The sequence below is a fragment of the Sander lucioperca genome, chromosome 8 (assembly GCF_008315115.2).
Source record: "Sander lucioperca isolate FBNREF2018 chromosome 8, SLUC_FBN_1.2, whole genome shotgun sequence".
Classification (NCBI taxonomy): Eukaryota; Metazoa; Chordata; class Actinopteri; order Perciformes; family Percidae; genus Sander; species Sander lucioperca.
In genome coordinates, this window is record NC_050180.1 from 3,409,925 (window position 1) to 3,433,161 (window position 23,237).

General features: G+C 41.7%; 1 protein-coding gene and 1 non-coding gene across 8 annotated transcripts in view; both read left to right on the forward strand.

Moving 5' to 3' along the window:
- Positions 1-23,237, forward strand: part of slc37a1 (solute carrier family 37 member 1) — a 33,075-nt gene continuing 9,838 nt past the window's right edge. The window contains exons 1-14 of one of the 7 annotated variants that reach the window (XM_036003816.1): positions 1-140; positions 1,341-1,540; positions 6,354-6,435; positions 7,457-7,580; positions 8,008-8,086; positions 9,609-9,744; positions 11,214-11,290; positions 13,302-13,468; positions 13,828-13,880; positions 18,911-18,988; positions 19,517-19,555; positions 21,043-21,165; positions 21,886-21,976; positions 22,937-22,999. In XM_036003816.1, the coding sequence (XP_035859709.1) occupies positions 1,485-1,540; positions 6,354-6,435; positions 7,457-7,580; positions 8,008-8,086; positions 9,609-9,744; positions 11,214-11,290; positions 13,302-13,468; positions 13,828-13,880; positions 18,911-18,988; positions 19,517-19,555; positions 21,043-21,165; positions 21,886-21,976; positions 22,937-22,999 (1,168 nt within the window). In that variant the 5' untranslated portion in view covers positions 1-140; positions 1,341-1,484. Of the gene's footprint in view, positions 141-171; positions 685-1,340; positions 1,541-6,353; positions 6,436-7,456; positions 7,581-8,007; positions 8,087-9,608; positions 9,745-11,213; positions 11,291-13,301; positions 13,469-13,827; positions 13,881-18,910; positions 18,989-19,516; positions 19,556-21,042; positions 21,166-21,885; positions 21,977-22,936; positions 23,000-23,237 lie in introns of those variants that run through there. The other 6 variants (XM_031289645.2, XM_036003817.1, XM_036003818.1 and 3 more) reach the window with 6 other exon arrangements.
- On the forward strand, positions 12,871-12,972 carry LOC116043225. Its single transcript, XR_004103430.1, has one exon. It is a non-coding gene; the product is annotated as a U6 spliceosomal RNA (small nuclear RNA).

Below are 23,237 nucleotides of genomic sequence, written 5' to 3' on the forward strand. Positions count from 1 at the left end.
CTGTGTGTGTGTGTGTGTGTATGTGTGTGTGAGAGAGGCTTTGAGGTGACAGTGGCTTTCACACAACAAGGAAGTGGATGATATGTCGCTCAACTGAAGCAAAAAAACCAAACACAAAACCGTCGACGTTCCCGTACGAGGTAAGCTCATCAGCAGGGAGTGTTTGGGGCGAATTTTGCCTGGGTACGAGTCGAGACCGACCGACGGGTCGGTTAAACGTTTGATCCAGCCCGCGATGTGGTCTAGCTAGCTGTCGTTACAATGAGAAGGAAGCTTGGCGTTAGCCTGTGATTTACCCTAACCTCCTTATTGTTTACACCGTAACATGTGGGGAATGTGATGTAGCGACGTTCAAGGGTTTCTTTGTTGATAGGCCGGCTTACCCTTATCGAATTTGTCGATACATTATTGATAACTGGTCAACAGTAACTTGACGCTAACGTTACATGAGGAAGAGAGAAAATATATAATTACAGTAGCTTCGGGTCGGATATGGTCCCAAGTCTGAGGTTCTCATCCTCATCCTCAGCAAACACTGAAGTCGTGTTGGACAAAAATAAGGATTTAAAGTCTAAGTTCACTGTGAGGTCTGTTTCTTGGCTGGGTTGTATTGGCTTTCGTTTGGACTTCATTGCATGGGAGCTAGAAACTTTGACCAAGATGCAGCAGGAACCACCGGCTTTGGTAAGCTGTAACGTTAAAGCCATGGAGCTTTATAAGATAAAGCTTTAATGGTTAAACCAGGAAGCTATGACACATGATATTTACAACTGCATGGTAGCAGTGGTTATAAAAGCTCTCGGGACTGAAATGCTATAGCTACATTTCCTGGCTGTAACGTGGCCACTACGCTCCCTGGCTTCTACTGTAGCAGACAGAGACGTGTTTATGCAGGCCAGCTAATGCAGTTCCTGGCCCATCATGTTTCCCTCTGCAAAGCATGTGGTATTCCAGAGCTGTGATATAGTATTACTGTAGTGTAGCTACTGCAAAACCTCCTCAGACAAGTTCCTCAAACTGACACGTGAGCCTGCTCTGATGGTAACAGGCTGTATGTGGATTAAGGTGAGTAGTAAACACAAAATGACAAATGAGTCTATTACACCAGCTGGGAAACTGCCACCTTATGGTAATTGTGACCTTTTCATGTCCTCACTGATGGACTTCTCCATTTTCCTGTCTCTTTCTTTATCTCTTCAGCTGTACCCTTTCTCCTCTCATATCATTTTTCTTCTTTCCTCCTCCACTAACCCTCTCCCTCTCTTGTAATCTTCTCAGACTCCTGATGTTTTTTTTCCAACCAGCTTCAGTGCTCACTGTGTCAGCCGTGTATCTTTCAGCAGCTTCCTCTGAGATGGAGATGGAGATGGAGATGGAGATGAGCCAAGGCACCACCACTGTGTCTGCACGCACCCCATCAGGGTCCTCAGCGTGAGTCCACATCAGCTGCCTGTCTCTGTGATTGTCAATATTTGCATCGTAACATGGCCACCGTTCCTCCTGGGATCCGCCTGCTGGTGTCCTTCGACAGGGACCAATGGTGAGTCTGAATCTGACTGTTTAAGCCACTTTGATCTCTTCAAATATTAGCCTTTCCTCTGAATTTCAGCTAACTGTCATTTTGTACAGGTTTTCATTTCTGACTGCCAATTTGCCAGCAATGTGAAACTGATGGGGTCTTTAACAGTCTGTCTATTTGAATGTGTAAACCATGTTGGACACCACCCGTGTGCCGTGAGAGCACAGATATGAATTTAAATGCTTAGCTGTCTCAGTCATTCATTCAAAGTCAATTTCATTTATAGTGCCAAATCATAACAGAAGTTATCTTTTCACACTTTTCATATAGAGCAGGTCTAGACCACACTCTCAGAGAGAGAGAGAGAGAGAGAGAGAGAGAGAGTGAATAAGAGAGATTATGAGAGAACACACACTCATTTACACATATTTGGGACTAAAAACACGGAATTTCAATCCGGCAATTAATCTCAGTGATGAGGGAAGAAGGGCCTTTTTGCTATAAAAGTCTTCAAACATATAGCTATACCTTTTAAGAATCTATCTTAAAATATTCCAGTCTGTAATCCAACCTTTTACACTGTCTGGTAGTGAAGTGTGGGGTCCTCTTGTAAATCAAGACTTTGAAAAATGGGACAAACACCTTATCGAAACACTACAAACTGAGATTTGCAAAGAGTATTCTTAAAGTCCACAGGAACACCCCCAACAAAGGATGTCGAGCTGAACTAGGCCAATTTCCCCTTTTGTTTAGAATAGAAAAAAAGAGTAATCAAATTCTACAAACACCTAAAAGCAAGTGAGCCCGACTCCTACCATTACAAAGCCCTCCATTGCCAAGAGGAGAACATGGAGAAGAGTCCCCTCAGCCAGCTGATCCCGGGGCTTACCTCCTCTAACAGCACAAGGCCTCAGGACAGCCCTCACACAATCTGGCCCAACCAAATCATAGCTAAAGAAAAAAGAAAAACACATTACAGAATTGGACATCTACCACAAAAAAACAAACAAACAAACTGCTAAGCTCTAAACAGACAGTACACAGTGGCAAACTATCTTACATCTATCTTACAGTGAGCACAGCCTGGCCATAGAGACTGGTCGACACAGGCACACCTGGCTGCCTAGAGAATACAGCTCTGTCCTCAGAGAGAGGTGGAGACAGAGCAACACGTCTGCTGCAAAGTGGAGAAAGTGTGTGTGTGTTTGTGTGTGTGTGTGCGCGCGCATTTGCATCTTATTGCCAGGCAGGGGAGGAGGTGCAGAATGGTAGTCCTGTGTTTGTGCTGCTTACTAACACGGTTTTATTGCCTTAGAGATGAAAGTGCAGGAAACAGCTCCACTGTCTCTATGACCTCATAGCAACATATGCAAATAGAAAAATTGGTATATGGACGTATGTTGTTTCCATTTTTGGACAGATTCATCTTTGGATCACTTGGCAGATGAAGTGACTGGATCGTTGTGGTCTTTTTTATCCGTAAGCTATACTGTCCCACAGTCAATTTATATGTAGCCTAACCTTTATTTAACTAGGAAGTCGCAGTGAGATTAGAACCTCTTTGGCAAGTCAGACCGAGCCAAGAAAGGGTCATATAGCAGCATCCAACATAACAGGATAACAACAACAGCAAATCACAACAGCAACAATTAACAAATACATTACACAATACAATGTAACAAGGCAGCAGTATTTCATCAATGATGTCATTATGAGCATGGGATTGGTACGGTAAGGTTTAATCTTTAATCAGTGCTAGCTACTCAACGTTTAGTGAGCCAGGACCTGCAATTTCAGAATTTCAAAACTTAGTTTTTGTAAGTCCTGCTGTAGCTGTAGTTCCTGCTGACAGCTCACGGCTGATACCACTCAGTGATCATTGTCCCTGTGAATGGAGGGATAGAAATTATCAATAATACTATACAAGGTGTAGGTAGGTGGAGATGCAGCCACGTTGGTCTATTTTGTTTTAAATTTTCATAGTTATACCATGACAACAAAGAGAAAGAAGAAGTGGGGGAGGGGGAAGAAGCTACCAGATGCACGAGGCCAGCCCTGAGAGGCTCAAAGAGGAGCTTCTACCCTCAGAGGCTTCCCCCATCATACCCATATATATTTATCATTGCATGCACTGACAAATTACATTTCACTGAAATTGTGTTTTTATACGATTTCACGTGACAAATAGAGAGATTGTCAGAAAACGACGTATCTTTTTGAACAACAGAACAGAGAGGAGCTCGCTCCATCTTTAGTCAACTCAAGCTATTATTCATTATCTACACCTTAATGAACTTAGTGGTGACGGTGGTTATTGTGGCTCTTGCATTTGAAAATTGCACTCATTCAAATTGCGATTTTGAACTAAAAACAGTTCATTGTTTAGCCCCAATTATCATGCATACTCTGTTGAGGGGTTCTTTGCTTTAAGTCTCCTGTCACATCATTTTCCTTAGGATTATGTTTTGGGCATTTTTATTACACAGGACAGCGGGAGAGAAAGGGGGAATGACATACAGCAGAGGGCCGCAGAGCGGAATCGAACCCGCGGCCGCTGCTACCCAGGCACCCCTCCTAACCCTAACCCTGTTTTAATAGCTAACCCTAACCAGCCAATCAGAAACAAGTACATTCTGTGGTCCTAACATAAAGGTCTATAATGACAAACTTTCATTTAAAAAAAAAAAACGATTTCTATTGAAATCGTTCCAAGTTGGAAGCAGTTCTCAATGCCCAATCCTAATTGTTAGTCAGATATACAGTATATATTTTCAGTGAGTCATGCACAGCTTTAACACACAGTGTGGTGTGTGCTCCAGGGAGGCTGTCGGTGACAGCTGGGTCAGAGCGGTGTCTTGCCAGCTATCTAGCTGTTGTTTTTTTGTCAGCCTGCTTTACTCAGGGCACACAATGGAACTCGCTCACAGCGTGTCGTCCAGCTGTTGCATAAGAACGTGTCTAGTTGCGGTCATCTCAGACTGCTCCTTGCTCCGTCTCAAGTGGCTGCTGCAGAGCCTGACAAGCAGCCTAAAGCCTGTACAATAGGACAGATGAGAGGCAGATTTCTGGCTTAGACTCAGCTGTTTGCTCTCCAGCCAGCTGATGATTACTGCGATGCTCGTCATTACCACTAAACATATGCATGCACGCACGCACACTCACCACTCACGCCATCAGGATGGCAAACAAACCCAAATTTATTTCACTCATGCTTTACATATCAGCACAGATAACATCTAAACACTCTAAAACTAAATTCAAAAAACACAGCACAACGATGAGTGAGATAACATGACTGAGAGACAAAGCAAACAGTATGAAGTGAAAAGTACGCACTCAAGTTACAGGACATCCTGTTTGTATGAAACTGTAGAAGTAGTAGGGTGTAACATTGACAAATGTCAGGAATACAGATGGCTCGGTCAGTTTTCTTTTATGGTGTCTGCGGTGGTGCTACTGTGGCTGCCGGCTACAGCAACAGTGCAGCAGACCTCCTAACCTGTATTGACTCACTGTCTTCACCGCTTAATGTGGACAGCTCGACTCCTTTGTAATTCAGCTGCGAATCGAGGCGGCGTCTCTCAGCTGCCGACAGATTGCCACTGTGGTGCTTCTCGACGGCTACTGAACGAAGGCCGCTCGCTTTTCACTGTCCTGACACCTGCCTGACATCTGATACACGCTTGCCACTGAGCAGCCAGTCGACTGCCGGTGTCAAAAATCACACTTGCTGTCTCTCAAACTCAGCTGGTCCGTTGGTAGCTAATGGTACAGTTAAGTAGTTCTGACCTTTTTGTATTCGTAGTCGACCTATAGGTGAAGAAAAGAAAAATGTCTCATGTATACTGACATGTGGAAAGTGATGCCAGCCTCCCTGGTCTCTTTGGTCCTTCTGGTAAACCAATTAGGTGCCGAACAGCTGATAATATAGTTGCTGCCCGTAGGTGACATTTGACATAGAAACACAATTTTTTTTCTACGGTTTTATATTTATGGTTCAGCATGGGAATCGATCGAGTCCTATTTCTTTCTTTGTAAATAATACAGTTCAAGTTGCTTCAGTTCAGGCTTCTATGGTTTAATGTTTTTCTGACCTAACTTTGGCCAAGAAAACGCAAAGGCTGAGTTGACTTTATCTCCAGTTTATGTTTGTTTCTAAGTTTTAGTACTGTGTTGAATGTGTTTAGAATATGGACTCACCTGATCATGTCAAGTATAAAGCCAGAAGGAATGCTTGTACTGTATAATGTGTAGTAAGGACAAAGGAGAGGTAATAGTGAGTAAAAAATGGGATCTGAGATGCACGTTGCACAATGTTATGTATCTGGAATTGTTCATTAGCTATGTGTGATATCTGTCAAGCTGAATGGACTCAGCTGATCTTATTGTGGTCCAAAGACTGAAATAGAACTATTTTGGTGAGAGAAAGGACACCACCGTTTATCCTGGAATCCCTAGACGTAGACATATGATGCTTTTGATAAACCATTGCAACTACAGCGAACGTTTGCTAAAAAGGAACACACACTGTATTCACTTGCTATGCTGTCCCAGAATAATCTGTTCATATAGGGCCACGCTTTGGACCCATAACGCCTACAATAGTTTTCATTGCTGTTGCCAGTGGCAGTGGAGCTACTAGTGTACCCCAACACTTTTTCAACCCTAACCTGAAGATAAACCCCCCCCCCCCCTCCCCCCCAAACACTGGGTGTGAGCTATGTCCTGGCATCCCTCACCTCAAACTGAAATTGAACATGCTGGTTTTATTCAAAGGATGTGTTTTGTGGTCCCTCAGCGCTCAGTGCTGCCCTCTTGTGTTTCCTCTCTGCAGGTACAGAGCTCTCACGTTCATCCTCACCTTCCTGCTCTACACCAGCTTCCACCTCTCAAGGAAACCCATTAGCATCGTCAAGGTAACACATGCTCATTGGTATAGTATACTCTATATATATCCCATTCATGAGCTTGTGTGCATCTGCATCCACACGTACAGTAACACACCCTGAGCCAGTTTCCCTGACAGTTACAGAGGCCGGTCTAAAACTGAAGACTAAAATCAATTGATTTTGAATTTCCATTATAATAATAATAATCTTATTTTAAGGCTAAAACTTCGCACTGGCAATTAGCCCTTTGTTTCACAGCAGCCCAGTGCCATACCAGCGTATACTTGTGGAAAAGATAGATAGTCGAAACCTTGCAACATAACACCACAAGCAAAAAACTGTCTAATGCTAAAAAATGGGAAAAGGCTGGAAGACAGTGCTACGCAACAATTCTTTGTGTTACATTTGATCCTACAATTGGTGGATTTTAGGGTGTAGGCTGGATTAAAATGTAGAAACAAATAAATATAACATGGAAGGTGAATTAAATGCTTCCCTTACTTTATCTCAGGATACAAACAAATAAGTTTGAAATTACTTATAAAACAAGAATTGGAGTCATTCAGAAAAGTTTCCTTTGGAATATGGGCTGAGGCTTGGTGGTCTGGGACATGTAAAATGAATTCTTCTGAACATACTATTCTACATCCGTACAATATAACATGGTATAGACCAAGCATTTTTTTTTCAAAAGTTAGCTGTTCATTGGTCCAAAGCAGTCCTCTCCACAGAACAAACAGACACTGTAGAAAACAGTATAGAAATCTCTCTCTCTCTCTCTCTCTCTCTCTCTCTCTCTCTCTCTCTCTCTCTCTCTCTCTCTCCCAGACATAGTTAGTGACATGATATATCATGATATTATTATTTGATAGAACAGCCCCCAGTCTTTTGACTTCACATAAGAAGTCAAACCTGTATGGATAAAGAACATAGGGTCGGGCAGAATCTTTACATCTCAGGCACACATTTTTCACCTCCCTCTGTGTGTCTGTTACACATGGTGTTTTCTAGCCAACTGAATGGTGCCCTTCTTGTTTTTGATTGACAGAGCGAGCTTCATAAGAACTGCTCATCTGTCAATGAGCTAGCCACTATTGCCTCCAGCGGCAGCGGGCAGCCGCCCTCCCTGACGTCTCTCCACACCGACATGGACTGTAGCTGGAAGCCTTTTGGTCTGTATCTGCTTGACTCCTGACATTTTAGGTTGTTTTTTTTTGGTGTGTGTGTGTGTGTGGGGGGCGGGGGGGGGGTTCAAAGGGTGACAGAGTTCTGGATGCATTGACGTCATCTTAGTATTTTTGAATCAACATGATACTGTTGTTCTGCTATTGGAATACTGTCTCTATAGCACTCACACGTTTGCTAATAATTTGAAAATGAGTTTCTAATATGAAATACACAATTGAATACATAATAATAATAATAATAATAATAGTAAAAATATGACGTGCAGAGCATGTGTCAGTGCAATGCTGCTTTTACGGCTTGTTTTCTGCAGCTTTGCTCAGGGAAGAATCTAGATGCATAAAGACCAATAAACAGCTGAGGATGAACTCAATCATATGTACTGAACTATACAACTCGTCTATATATTCTCAGATAAAAGGAACTACAAGCAGCTGCTGGGAGCCATGGACTACTCCTTCCTCTGTGCCTATGCAGTGGGAATGTACCTCAGGTAAGATAGCAAGAAGAGGAGAGCACCTTCATTCATAGCAGTGGTGAATAGGATAAGGTGAAGAGTACATTTACCAAAGTATATGGAACTAAACATAGGGCATAATTACAATAAACTACATACAAAAAAAAAACTATTCACTATATCAATGTTGGTGGTGGTGGTGAAAATCAGTGAATCTTATATAAAACTAAAATGCAATCTGTATCTGGATGCGTTATTTAAATAAGGAAAAAGGGCCCATACAGACCAGAAAAAGCCAGACCACACTGGAGCTAGTCAGGCTCCCATTGTGATCCGATCTCAGCCATGTGCACATCATGGAATCCATACAGCTGACCACAATCTGAAGAAAAATACCCCACCTCTTTCTGCTAGCTTAAGCAAGCCCAGCAAAATCTACAAGAAGTAGCTGTAGCAGTAGAAGTATGGGATCAAATAAGGGTCATTAATATTTAGAGCTTGTGCAAAAGTTGCGTAGCTCTGGAATTGTTTTGTGCATGTGTAAAAAGGTTTTGTAGCTTTGTGAAACCTCACTGTTGAGAATATTCCTCCACATATTTTAATTACACATGCGTGAAATAATTCTACAGCTACAAAACCTTTTTACACATGCAAGAAATAATTCTACAGCTACAAAACCTTTTTACACATGCAAGAAATAATTCTACAGCTACACAACCTTTTTACAAGCTCAAAATATGAATGACCCTTATTTGATCCCATATAGAAGTGATGGATAGGTTGTCATTATTCAGATACAGATTACATGTTAATAACATGTGTAAATGTGGCCTTTGATATCAACTGTATCCCACATTAAAACCTAATCAACAGTTTGACTGATTATTAGTAATTCAAACAATCAAACAAATAGTTTGATTTGATTATTTATTGTTTTGGACTTGGTTGCTGAGAGGCTGTGCAGTGTCGAAAACGAAAAAAAAAAACTAAAGTCTTAATTTAAATGACGGGAAGACAACACAAGGGTTAATAAGCCGCCCTTCTGAACCTTTAACTGTGGCTGACACAGTTTGACAAAAGAAGACTGTGACTTCATTTTTGTTTTCTGTCTTCGTGTTCTGGAAAATCTGCACATATTCATCCCAACTGCACTTCTTTGTCTTGCCTCTCACCTCACCTTAACTATTATTTAAATCTTAATATTGCATGTTAAATGACACAAATCTTTCTTTTAGGTATACCTACCATAACATTGAGTCTGTTAATGTAACAAACCAGAAAGCACTCACAAAGTGCATTCCTCCACCAAGACTGCACAATCTTCTGTTTTTTATTATATTCATTTAACAATGTATTGAATTTGGCAGAGTTATGCCATTCTTCTCTGAAATCTCGCTATGGGTTTTTGACGTATCCTGCTACCTAACAGACAAACAAAGAACGGAAACTGAAAACCTCCTCGGTGAAGGTTATGATAACTCTTGCATGTAGGGAGCCATTTAACAGCCTCATTGATCAGAGTAAGTTGTTAAGATGTCCCCTTTGTGTGTCCATGCAGCGGCATCATCGGGGAGCGCCTGCCCATTCGCCTGTACCTGACTGTCGGCATGCTGACCAGTGGCCTGTTCACCTGCCTGTTTGGACTGGGTTATGTCTACAACATCCACAACCTGGGTTTCTATATATTTGTCCAGGTGAGACACATCATAATGCATTAGTAAACCATGAAACACCCTGACAGTGAATGGGCCAACTTGCGATGCTTGCACTAGTCAAAATACTGTCATGGAAATAGAGCCTGCAGGCGCCTACACGGTAAACATATCACACAGACATGCACAGATACACTTGCTAAAAGGGATATTCTCTTCAGCTCTCTGCTTGAGACACAGTGAATAATAATAATAATAATTAATAATAACAACTTTCTATAGCACCTTTCAAGTGCTTTTACAGACAAAAGCAGGATACTCGGAAGACAACATAACAACACAAAATTATAAATAAATACAAATAAAAGAGCGAAAGCAATAAAAAGACAACATCACATTAAAGCAGGTCTATGAAAATGGATTATGAGAAGTGATTTTAAACAAAGTCAGTGATTCTGCAAGCGTTTCTCCTCAGGCAGGTGGAGCCCTGACGGCAAAGACTCGGCCACCTTTAGATTTAAGCCTCGACTTTGAAACGGCCAGACAGGCCCCGCCACAGGATGTGAGGCTGCCAACTGGCTCATATGGGGTCAACGACTCTGCTAAGTAGCTTGGAGCCAGACCCAGACGTGCTTTCAAAGAAATCAGCAAAAACTTAAATGAATTCTAAATCGAACAGGGAGCCAATGGAGAGACGCCAGGATTGGGGCGATGTGATGTCGTCGGTTAAAACCGGTGAGAAGCCGAGCTGCCCCATTCTGAACTAGTTGGAGGCGAGAGAGTGACTTTTGGTTGATGCCAGAACGGAGGGAGTTACAGTAATCAAGTCCAGAGAAGATACATGTGTGAATGGCTTTTTCTAGGTCAGAGTGATGAAGCATGGGCTTTATTCTGGAGATGGTTCTAACTTGAAGAAAGCCAGACTGGACAACTTTTTTGAACTGTGGTTCAGATCTTAGATCTGAATCAAATACTACTCCCAAATGTCTGGCAGTGGGCTTCACATTGGCAGACAAGGGGACCAAGGCCACTCTCAAATGAGACTGATGGGGTTTGGGGGACTAAACAGTATGATTTCTGATTTTGAGTTATTGAGTTGAAGAAAGTCATTAAACAGTTGAAATCACTGAGACAGTATAAAACAGCAGCCGGGCTTTCTGGGTCATCAGGTCTGAGGCAAAGGTATGTTTGTGTGACACTGGAGGATTTGATAAAAGGGAGCATGTAGACAGAAAATCAAATTGGACTTAGCTAGCTTTTGTGTCATTGCTGAAGCTGGTAGGATCAAACATCTTGCACAAGGTGGATCTGGTATGCATCGCTACATGAGAAGATTAATGAATAAGCCATTCTGCCACTCCAAACACAGAGGGTACACAGATGGATGTTCACACACAAAGAGACACACACACACACACACACACACACACACACTAATGATATGTGTAGCTGTGTTTCTAATATCCCACTGTAAAATGAATACTGTGCCCATTGTCCTGTTGTGATTTCAGGTGGCCAACGGCTTGGTCCAAACCACTGGCTGGCCCAGTGTGGTGACCTGCATCAGCAACTGGTTTGGAAAGGGAAGGTGAGGTCTAATCATTCCTAGACTGACTTTGACAGCGGAAAAAAATTAAATATGTATTCCAATTTGGCTTCTGTTTTAAAGGACATTTCATGAGCAGTTTTTGGTTCTGGATGATTTACGACACTGGTTCTCAAACTGTGGTAGCAGTACCACTGATGGTACACGAGCTGCCTCTAGTGGTACGCGGGTGGAATCTCTGATATAATAAAAAAATAAAAATGAAAAATATTAATTTAAAAACAATACTATAGAAATACAACATTTCCAATAATAATACTTAAGATATGATTAGTGAAAAGTAATTTAAGACTAGTGTTTAATTAGTGTTTAAGTGTAATCTTTTTGTTTTCGATATCAGCTTGCTACATAGTTATGTTACGTCTTTAGCAAGCTTTGTCTTTAAGCTTTTTGAGGTATGGTGAAAATAATGGTCTAAAATGACGTCGAATTGCATATTTCTTTCGTTGAAAAACATCAGATTTTCTTGAGGAAGGACCCTTAAACCCCCTTTGCCAAATATGTGCACCTAAGTCTTTGATGAACCCAGGGAAAACGCTGTACATCCATAACTGGGTACGAGCTGTGATGGCAAGATAGTGAGCAGGGGTCAAATGAATGGTTCAAAAACACTGCAATCGTGGCTCCAAACAGGAACTATTGAAAAAGAGGAGTGTGGATGAGGAGGAGAATATTTCGAGCAGCCCTGTTGAAACTATAGTGTTAGTCGCTACTGAAGCAGCGGCGGTGAAGTCTCCACAGCACCTGCTAGCAGCAAATGATGCCAAACAATAAGGAGATAAGACCTGAGTTATCTCAAATTTGGATTCAGTTGGAGCAGGACGGAGGAAGTACAGCATGGCTGTCAACAATAAATAATGTATTTAGGAATAAACCTGCCCCCTGTGTGAACTGTCTGTAGCTGAATAGCGTAGACCTATGCTACTCTGTTTTAACGTGGGCCATGATGGTAGAACTTAGAGAGCCTAATATTTTCTGAAGTGGTACGTGGTGTAAAAAGTTTGAGAAACACAGATTTACGGGACAGTGTATTGGTAGGTTTATTATTATTATGATAAAAGTCAATATGAATTACAATAATATGTATGAAGCACATGATGTAGTGTAATATAATGTCTGCTACAGTCTACAGATCTGCTCTGTAAATCAAGTCATGAAAAAGTATGACGTCACTGCTCTCTCATTAGCTGACAGTGACACTGACTAACACAGACTGCAGCTTGCGACAGACACAAACAAGAACCACAGACTTTGAACCACAGCCTGCATTAGCTTTCTACCCATTGCCTTCTTATCTGCAGACTTGGCTTGCTGAGCGGGATATCAAATAAACATTCACCAGGGAAACCTGCACTGCTGCTGCTGCATCTGTAGGCTCAGTAGTTAGTTAGTTAGCTGTAGCACATTTAACAGCTTAAAAACATACCCGATGCCAACATAATTCAGTTAAGATGCCAAATTGTGTGGTCCTTCTATTTTAATACCACTGCTAACAATTTATTATTTCTTCTAAGCTATTTCCGGGAACAGAAGCGTTCATTCCCAAAGTTCCATCAGTACTCAGTTCACCTTACGTTATGTACTGAACTGGGAATGATAGAGAAGATTAGCAGGGCCCCTGGCGCAAAGATGACATGCACAATCGTGAAGCGTTCTCACTTTTCATTAAAATGGGATTTTTATATTTTCTATATTATTTCTTCCTTCCTTTTAAATTGTGGAATGCTCAGCCGCTGTGATTTAGGAAAAGTTTTTGATTTGTTCTCTCCAGTTATTAAAACTCATTTCAGCAAATACGGAGAATGTACAGCATTTCAGTTAGTGGAGGTGTGACGCAAGCTCATTTCAATGAATGAAACCGCTGGATTTTAACATAAAAACAGTAAGCCTTTGCGAGGAATGAAATGACTCAATTTAGCCCACAGGAATCATCCTGTGGCCAGAGAGGAGGAGATTGAGAGAGAAGTTGCTGATGTGTCTGTCTTGCTGTCAGGCGTGGACTCATCATGGGCCTGTGGAACTCCCACACCTCAGTGGGAAACATCCTGGGCTCTCTGATCGCCGGCTACTGGGTCTCCTCCAACTGGGGCATGTCCTTCATCGTACCGGGGATCATCATCGCAGTCATGGGCGTCGTCTGCTTCTTCTTCCTCATTGAGCGTGAGTGCAGCCTCCTCATTGGCTTGATGGCAGTATGTCATTATTTTGGTCACTGGCTTGATTTGTTTCTTATTGTGTATGAAGGATTTAGCTCATTGTGCAGTTAATGCACATATTAACACATATTAACGGGCTTAACTTTTATCTTCCTTTAATAACGCAAGTTTCCATTTACAGTGCTAATTCCCACACTAATTGTTTGTACAAAAGCCTAAAGAAGAAAGAAAAAACTGCAACTAGCTGTGAGAGTAGTTGTTTTTTTTCCTGTTTGCTGGCTCTCTGAAGAACAGAAGCAGCTCTTGGCAGGACTTCACAGTTGTGAGCATCATTAACTTTATGGCTTATTTTTCCCTCTCCAGATCCAAATGACCTGAAAAGCATGTATGCTCAAAGTTCTTCTCCAGGCAAGAGTGTGAGTACACAGAGCATTTCTTTTTTTTTTGTAAATGGAAACACAATTGCCTTCTTTCTTTGTATTTAGATTTTTTTTCTTCTTGTGAACACTATTATATGTGCCACTGTGTAATCTGCACCAGCATTCACTAGTGCCAAATTAGTGTGTTAGTGTGTCTCAATCCAGGATTCCCACCCATTGCTAGATGTTTGTGAAATGAAATGGAGATTATACGTTTATACAGATTGGTGGCAAATGAAAGGAAAAACCTCAATAAATGAGTGGTGAAATATAACGAATGCGGTTGCTTCTATACAGAGCACGAGGGCTGAAAATGATGTGAATCATATGATAAACCCTTTACAGTTAGCAGATCTGAACCCAGCTGAACACCTAAGGGACGTCGGGGAACGATGCGTTGAGGCTAAATTGTTGCATCAGACATATTTACATCTAGTGGGACATGAATTTAGTCCCAATTATTTCAATAAAGTTCAACACCATGAAAGGACAGATAACAGTGAGCCACTTTGAAAGCGTGTTAATCCACTCCGATCAGCTGTGCCCATTATGACAAGTAGATACAATACAACTCTATCATCAGTTTACACTGAAATTCATTTTCCGTAGAGAAAGTACACACGGAGTTAAACAATTACACAATTAGTACAAAAGATGAAAACACATCAACAGCCATGACAAAAAAAAAAACATGTTTCATGATATCCTCGGATCCAGATCTTAATTGGGAGCAGAATGATTTCGGTTTAGCAACGGGATCGCCTGATGTAAAGAGTTGTAGAGTCTTTTGTCACTAAACGAAGAGACTTTAAATGGCCTTTTAGAAAGCAGAAGTTGGCATTCATAGTTTAAAACATGCATGGAGTCAGAAGAGACGCTGTTAGCAACCCTGAGCATGCTCTTCTGATGTGTCAGTGCACAGAGAGGAGAGACTAACTCAAACCTGTGTTTCTAGGTGTGAGCATCTATTTAGTACAACAGGTTTTAATTTGACTGCTAAGTGGTTTCGGAGAGCCAATACCTGAATGTAGTTTGTAGGGACTTCACTAAGGAGTGTCAGCCGCTGCCAGAAGCTGATCCTCCATTGTTGTTACAGTGCATGTTGCTATGTAGCTGTTGCCACGCGATGTCGCTTGTTGCGATTGGCTGAATCTGTCTTATCATAGATGAAATTGTCTTGTGTGTGTATTGTTAACATTGAGTGATACACTTTTAGATGACATGCACATAAATCGTGTTCTGTGTAAAAGGGCCTCTCACTCTCCAGAGCCATCTACCAAACACATAGTGAGAAGAATGAGGTCATCCCTCCAGTAGAGATTTAACGACATTTCTGTTGTTTTTGCCTTTATTTGTCACCCAGCTGTATAGTCCATCAGAGGAAGTCAGTGGATCTGGTTAATGCTCTGGAATATCAGGAAACTTCCCAAATGGGTCACTTTATAAGATTACAGATTCTTTCATACATTAATGATGCTGTTTTAACATATGGGACCTCATTTATAAAACTGTGCGGCGAGTTTGCATCAGTAGTGGCGTACAGACGAAACATAGGACGTGCATACGCACAGAAATATTCAGATTTATAAAACCGTGTGCACGCACGTCCTACGCCGGTTTCCCTTTATAAATCACAATCGACTCTAAATGTGGTGCAGCTTTGGCGGCTTCGTGTCACGCCCATAGCTGCTCTTAAATAGTCAGTGAAACGCCCCAAATTAATATTCATTCATACTGACATCATGCGCACAGAGGAAAACAAAGCAAAGGACTCAATGTGAAGTTGTAGTTCTTGTTAGAGAGGTGGAAAAGAGGTAAAATGGTTTGGAGGGCACAGTGTGGGCATTTCTTAAAGTACTCATATTATGCTCTTTGGCTTTTTCCCTTTCCTTTATTGTGTTATGTATCTTTTTTGTGCATGTTATAGGTTTACGAAGTGAAAAAGCCCAAAGTCCACCCCAAAGGGACTTACCATCTCCAACAGAAAACACTGTTCACTAACTGTTCCAAACAGCTCTATTGTAGTCCAGCCTTTACTTCAGAGACAAACGTGGTCACTTTGGAACACACGTTATAATGCTCGCCTAGCTGCTAGCAGGGCACGCCCTCATACTCTGCTTCTGACTGGCTAGTAGTCCTTACCTAGCTACTGTCAGGGCACGCCCTCATACTCTGCTTCTGACTGGCTTGTAGTCCTTACCTAGCTACTGTCAGGGCACGCCCTCATACTCTGCTTCTGACTGGCTAGTAGTCCTTACCTAGCTACTGTCAGGGCACGCCCTCATACTCTGCTTCTGACTGGCTAGTAGTCCTTACCTAGCTACTGTCAGGGCACGCCCTCATACTCTGCTTCTGACTGGCTAGTAGTCCTTACCTAGGTACTGTCAGGGCACGCCCTCATACTCTGCTTCTGACTGGCTAGTAGTCCTTACCTAGGTACTGTCAGGGCACGCCCTCATACTCTGCTTCTGACTGGCTAGTAGTCCTTACCTAGGTACTGTCAGGGCACCCCCTCATACTCTGCTTCTGACTGGCTAGTAGTCCTTACCTAGTTACTGAGCATGTGCGACTCCCAACAAAGATTGAACAGAAGTGAGATGTCTCACTCTGTAGCTAAAACAGAGAGCTCAACACACAGGGTGAAAAGAGGAGTTGCAGCAATGTGCAGTACAACAAAAATATGGTGTTTTTTGAAAATTAAACCATGTAAACCTATTCTGGTACAACCTCTAAATACAATTATGAACCTGAAAATGAGCATAATATGAGCACTTTAAGCCAAAAAAAACTGTAGAGTGACATGTTGCAGACGCGGTTAATGCCACAGCCTCATGAGGTCAGACCGTGGCCCAAATTAAAAAGAAATGGTCCGATATTAACGCTGATGCAAAACAACGCCTAGCGCTAAACCGAGAAAGTTTTGTTGCCACGGGACACCGGAGCCGACCCCTCTTGAAGTGGGACAGGCTCTGTGTGGTTTCTCCGAGTGCTCCTCTCTGTAACGTTGGGCCCAAAACCGCTCAGAGATCCAACAGGACAGCTCGAGGAAGTCGGAGCCAGCTCATAAGCCACTCGTCCTCGTTTGCCAGCAAGTCTTCTTGCTGTCTGTCTCCATTTTCCACATCTTCCAACATTGCAAAGCCAGCCATTGTGCGTCATTACGCAAGGCATGCCTTTTTATACCCATCAATTTGATTGTATCTGAAAAGCTAAAGGTGTCAGAATCAATCTTCTGCACAAGGAGCATGTAATTAGTAAAACTTTAATTCTATTGCACCTATTTCACAATGTTAAAACACACATTTAAAACAAACTAAAACAATCTACAGCCTTAAAAATAAACACTGTATAAAACACTACGATACTGTATATGATGACCTTATTAAAACGACGTGCTCCCCCACAGGGAGGCATCGAAAACAGCATCAGTGTATACATTGTTTGTCCTGTTTATCGTATTGTTCATGAGAATAAATTCCATAACACGCCAATATAATTACAGAACATACAGTATTTGAGGTTTTTTTTTTTTTTTGCAAATATGTCTTTTTTTGATAGTATCTTGTTTGAGATTGTCCGTTTTTCATCGCAGACCGATCCAACACGTGTTTGTGTAGGCTATTAATTGTAAGAATGGCTTTGTGAATTCTTCATATTATTAATGAAAGGCGATATTTCAATGTATTTTACACAATGGTCCCAGTTTCACACAGTTTCACGTGTTTCATCCATCTGCTGTGGGTGTCACCGTTTCTCATTTCACCCGTTTCTGTGCGTGCGCCTGGGTCAGAGTGTCCGGGGACGGCCGCACATTTCCCCGTCAAGTTTGCTTTTTACAAATCCCAATTCTTGCGTAGAGAGCGGCGTACGCCATGTTTATAAGTGAGGCCGTGGATCTAGCAGCTGTTAAATCATAGTAACAGCAGATGGCACCGGTGAAGGTAAACAAAATCTGATCCCTTATATCAAGATATCCCGTTCAGGACAAGTTTCACCTAAAAAGAGATCTGCTGCCAGATTTCCCTGGTTGTTTTTGACTTCTTAGTTATTTACAACGAGAATCTAATTAACCTATTCGAAAGCCAAGAGACGTCTTAAAACGCAGTAATGAAATTGGACTTCCATACAATTCTGTTATGAAGATTGATTGAACAAATACACATTTGCTGGTTTATTAAAGTCACCTCGGCAGCTCGGAGATGTGGGTGGCTCACATGCAGAGACGAGCACGGTGCACTCAACGTCGAGTATTATAACGGTCACTATAGCTACAGTCTCTCAAGCAGCAGCTGTCTGAAGCGGCGACTGTAGCTTTACACACACACACACACACACACACACACACACACACACACACCCACACTATGCGATAAAATAACCTATAAAAAGCTGCAAGCTCCAGCTGATAATAATACACTAATACTGTAGATGTTGCATTGTAAGATTACAGGAATGTCTGTAGTAATATCCTACATATTTGTAAATTTGGGTACATTTTATGAACTGAAAAGGTTATTACCGGGTCTGTGCAGAAACAATGACGTATCACCAACAGTGTGATAATAACATCCAAACACAAGATTCCCTCTCAGTGGTTTCTGTGACGTGAGAAATACTTTCAAAGCACTAATGTTTAAAAATACACAGAGATACCCAAAGGATCGTAGCCCCACCGAGTGGAAAAGTCCCATCACACCACTGCTCCAACCTGCGTGGAACAAATCTACATCATCTCTCCGCAGTGTCATCTGCCGCATCATGTTGTAAATTCAGATGGATTTTGATTGGCTGTCAGTGTTTCTATCGTTCATCACTGTAAAAAGTGATCCCAACGATAGCGTTCACCACTGTCATCGTTGTTATGGTTGTTGTGTGGACTTCACCATCTACTTAAGTTAAAAAGATTTTAAAAAACTAAACTATATTTATAGATATAGTTATCATTCTTGGTGTGGATGGCCCTTTATCCTTTAATGCCTGAAAAATGAAGTGGAACATATGTGAATAACAATGTGATGTGTTCTCACCAGGTTCCAACCAAGAAATGGACTGGTGAAAATGGACACACAGAGATGTATATGCAATACGAAGACAACAAAGCTCAGGTGTGTGTGTCACTGTGTGTATGTTCATGCAGTGTGTATTTGACATGCATCGCTACTCTCTTTATCAGGACTGTGAGGCTTTAATCCGATTTGATGGACAGTGGCCAAACAACCCAACAACTGTCATCGGGTTCTGATTTAAATGTTGCGAAACCCTGATTGGTGCACAGAAGTATGGGACGTCACCTTTTTCCAACTGAGCCCCGCCTCCTTCAAACCAGGGAGAAAATCACAAATACGGATAAATCTGTCATGTGAACTAACTAAAACAGTAAAATATAATGTTCATTTATTGAGACAAACGTAGTTTCAACAGCTTGAATGGAAAACATCACCCCAGTGATCTTTAACATGACCAGTACACGTCACATTTTGGATCCAGTCAAAGAGCTACATTATTGCGCTGACAATTATTAATCATCCACGGAAAAGACAAAGCACCTGTAGCTTCAACTGCAAAACAAAATCAATTAGTGCTGAGTACACTGTAGTAAGTAGCATTTTAACATGTCATTGTAATTCATTCAGGAGTACTACTGTTACGAGGATAGGGTTCAAAACAGGAAGGTCAGTTCCTGCAGTGCTTCCAGGTGTTTCATGGTCAGATTTCAGGGGATGCTGGATGAACAATAGAAAAAAAACCATTTGTAGGCTGAATCCAAACGTCCATCCTCTCGACATGTGGGCTGAGCCCTTGGGGCACATCACTATAGTGGACTCTAGGGCTGCACGATATGAGGGAAATATCTAATAGCGATTATTTTGACCGATATTGCGATTGCGATATGATTCACAATATTGGAAGGAATGATCATTTTTGTATCATTATTCTCATTTTCATTGAAAATTATAAACATTGAAAGAAATTAAAATGATTATAGTGATTTTTGCCAGGATCTGTACCAAACAAAGATTTTTCCTTTAGTCTGTAGGATAGGATGCGTGGGCTGGGACATCTCTGCAGCACCACAGTACTTCATTCAGAATGGTTTGACATATATTTTGCCATTAACAAATATTGCGCCCCCCCTCTGCAATTTGGATATTGCACTAGTCCATATTGCGAGTTCAATACAATTGCGAATAATTGTGCAGCCCTAGTGGACTCTCTGTAGGCTGCAGGAGGAGCACTTATGTTCTTTTGCAGACTTGATGAATATTATATTTTTGGAATTAAACAACTCTGCAAGTGCGGGGAAGTTGGGACATGTGGATTCAGCCTCAGGGGTTCTTGAACCTTTTTGGAATGATAGTTGGGTAGGGTTGACCACACGGCAATTGTTATTTCCACTTCAGTTTTATCTGTCAGGTCTAAACGGCAAACCCTGCCCATCTATTACACCAAATGAGTTTACGCACCTAGATAAATGCTTGCATTGGTATTATTTGACCCAAATGTGCTTGTGTGTAACATTCTTTTTCCCCAGAATAATCAGGGTGTTTTAATTGGTTGCTTACTTGGATTAAGTCATCTTTGATTACTCTTCAAATCACAGTTTGGCTAAGTTATCTCTTTCATTTACTGTCACACAATCAGTGCGTTTACATGCACTGTAAAACCCGATTATGGGGCGACCTCTAGCTCACCCAGTAAAGTGTGCGCCCCATGTTGGCTGAGTTCATAGCAGCGGCTGTGGGTTCGAGACTGGCCTGCGGCGTCATCCCCCCTTTCCCTTCCCTGTCTTCAAGCTGTCCTGTCAATAAAGGCCATACATGCCCAAAAAAAACATGAAATGATTATATTTGGGTTAAGATAACACCATGTAAACACCTTACCCCAGCTAAAATGAGTTCTCATACCCTGGTTAACAGACCTTAAAGACTCCTATTATAGTATATATAGTATAATATATAGTAAGACCATAACCCAGGTTACTGCTGTGCATGTCAACGCACTGAATGTGTCAGAGGTCACCATTCAAGTTATCCAAGTTCCTGCATGAACTCAACTGATGAGAATGTCTTGGTTAAAAATGAATGAAACATCAACAACAGTTCCACCTGCAGCCCCTGATCTTTGCCCTTGCTTGTCCCTCTCTCCTCCTCTCCTTCAGAGTTATGACACGGAGCTGCTGTTGCCCAGGGACAGTGTGTGTGTCCCCATGCAGCCTGTCGTGGTGGTGAAGAGGGAGTCCGAGCCGTCCGCCATCAGCTTCATGGGAGCGCTACGCATACCCGTCAGTTACACGTACACTCACAGATGCACGCACGTCTTACTTCGAACCATGGAATTGTTTAGCTGAGGTCCATGCTAATCTAGAGTCATCCTGATTATTGCAGGCCAGAGTTTCCCCTGCTCATCCAACTTATCACAAAGTCGGTAAACAAGATCTAATCTTTTGACAGCAGACACATGCCATTACTTTAATCCTGCAAAAACTGATTTCTGGCCTCTTTGGGGCAGTGGAAACAAGTTGAACAAGTGAACACATCATTAACATATCACCGTTTAAGTTTTAAGCTATGTCAAACTTGTTTGGAAACAGTTGCTCATTTACACATCATCAACATCAACATTCATTTGGAGTTGGGTTTCTGACCACTTGATGAATGTAAGTCCAATAGTTACTTTCCTTTTAGCTCTGAGTGAGATATCTGGCCATGTCCACCAGCTGGTCACTAAAGGTTTTTGTCTGCTGTTTGATAAGGCCGTGCCCTAGAGTCTATGAATAGATTCTCTGCTGTTATGAATGTCAGAAAGTCTCTAAAATGCCTCGTGGTAACATGTTCTGACAGTGTGTGTGTCCCTGTATCAGACTGGGTCCACTAGGTCAAAGTGGTCATTATTATAGGAAGGTTTTACTGCATCAGGGCAGTTGAGCCACACCGGTATCATTCAGTCACAGACAATCTACTGAACAAGCTTGTGTTTATGTGCGGGCTGTTTGTCTCTGCAGGGAGTGATCGAGTTCTCTCTGTGTCTGCTGTTTGCCAAGCTGGTCAGCTACACCTTCCTCTTCTGGCTGCCGCTCTACATCACCAAAGCAGGTGAGCACCAAACAGAACTGCAACCATTGTTCTTCATTTTTGTCCGTTTCTCCACAGAATTCTCACTGACACTAAACAAAATAATGTCAAAAATGATTGTTCCATTGAATCCTTCAGGTTCAACACCTTATGTTAGCATACTGTGATGTTCTGTATCTGCTCGTTCTCAATTAATAATTGACATGTTATGATGTTAAAAATTAAGGAAATATATATATATATATATATATATATATATATATATATATATAAAAAACATGTTCACTGTGACTTATTTTGGTATCTTTGGACACTTGGACATCCCCTCCATTAAAAAAAAGAAAGTTCCATGTGTTTGAACAATCAGCCAGTCAAGGAAGGATGTGGAGGACCGCAGCTGATCTCTATAAACAGATTCTACATATGAATGCAGAGATACTAGATTTTGAGTTGAATGTCCCGCTGAATTAATGCGGCAAAAGCGCCGTTTACGCCTACCTCGACGACATGGCCGATACAAACAATACACCAATGCTATCTTAAACTGATGAATATCGGTGCAGAATGGGTGCATCTGGTTATGAGTTGCAGCACATTATCAACTATGTTGACTATGTTAACCCTCTCTTATGTAAATTCAGTATTGTATATTATTGTTCTGCTTTGGCAACAACGGTTGTTTACCATTAATGCCAATAAAGCATATTGAATTGAATTAAATTATCATCATATAGCCTACTGTATATACCTTATCGACATATAGTTTATTGCGATCCCGTGAGGCTAGCGTGGAGACTGACACTGATGAACAGGCCTTTGGCTGGGCATTTTTACACTGCATTGTAACAGTAATGTCACATTGTTATTGTGCTGTGGTACAGTGTGTAGGCTGACCAGCCCACGCAGTTTTATTACCACCACTGTTGTGTCAAACAAAAGACCATGCCAGAGAACTGAAGTATGTGCGTGTGTGTCTCTCAGCTCACCTCGATGCCAAGAAGGCTGGAGATCTCTCCACCCTGTTTGATGTGGGAGGAATAGTGGGTAGGTGCCTTTGTTCACATCATCCTCTTATCTGGCTCTTAACTTGTGCGTGTGACTTTTTCTTCTCAAATTCACTTACTGACAGTAGCCTACTTACTTCGTTTTGTGCATTATGGTTGTTATAAAACTATTACATGCTATTTTCCTGGGTCATTGCCTTCTAGCTGTTACTGTATTTCTAATTAAATATTCTGCCTCAGTGGATTCAAGCTGTTTACCCTAGACTGTGTGTGTGTGT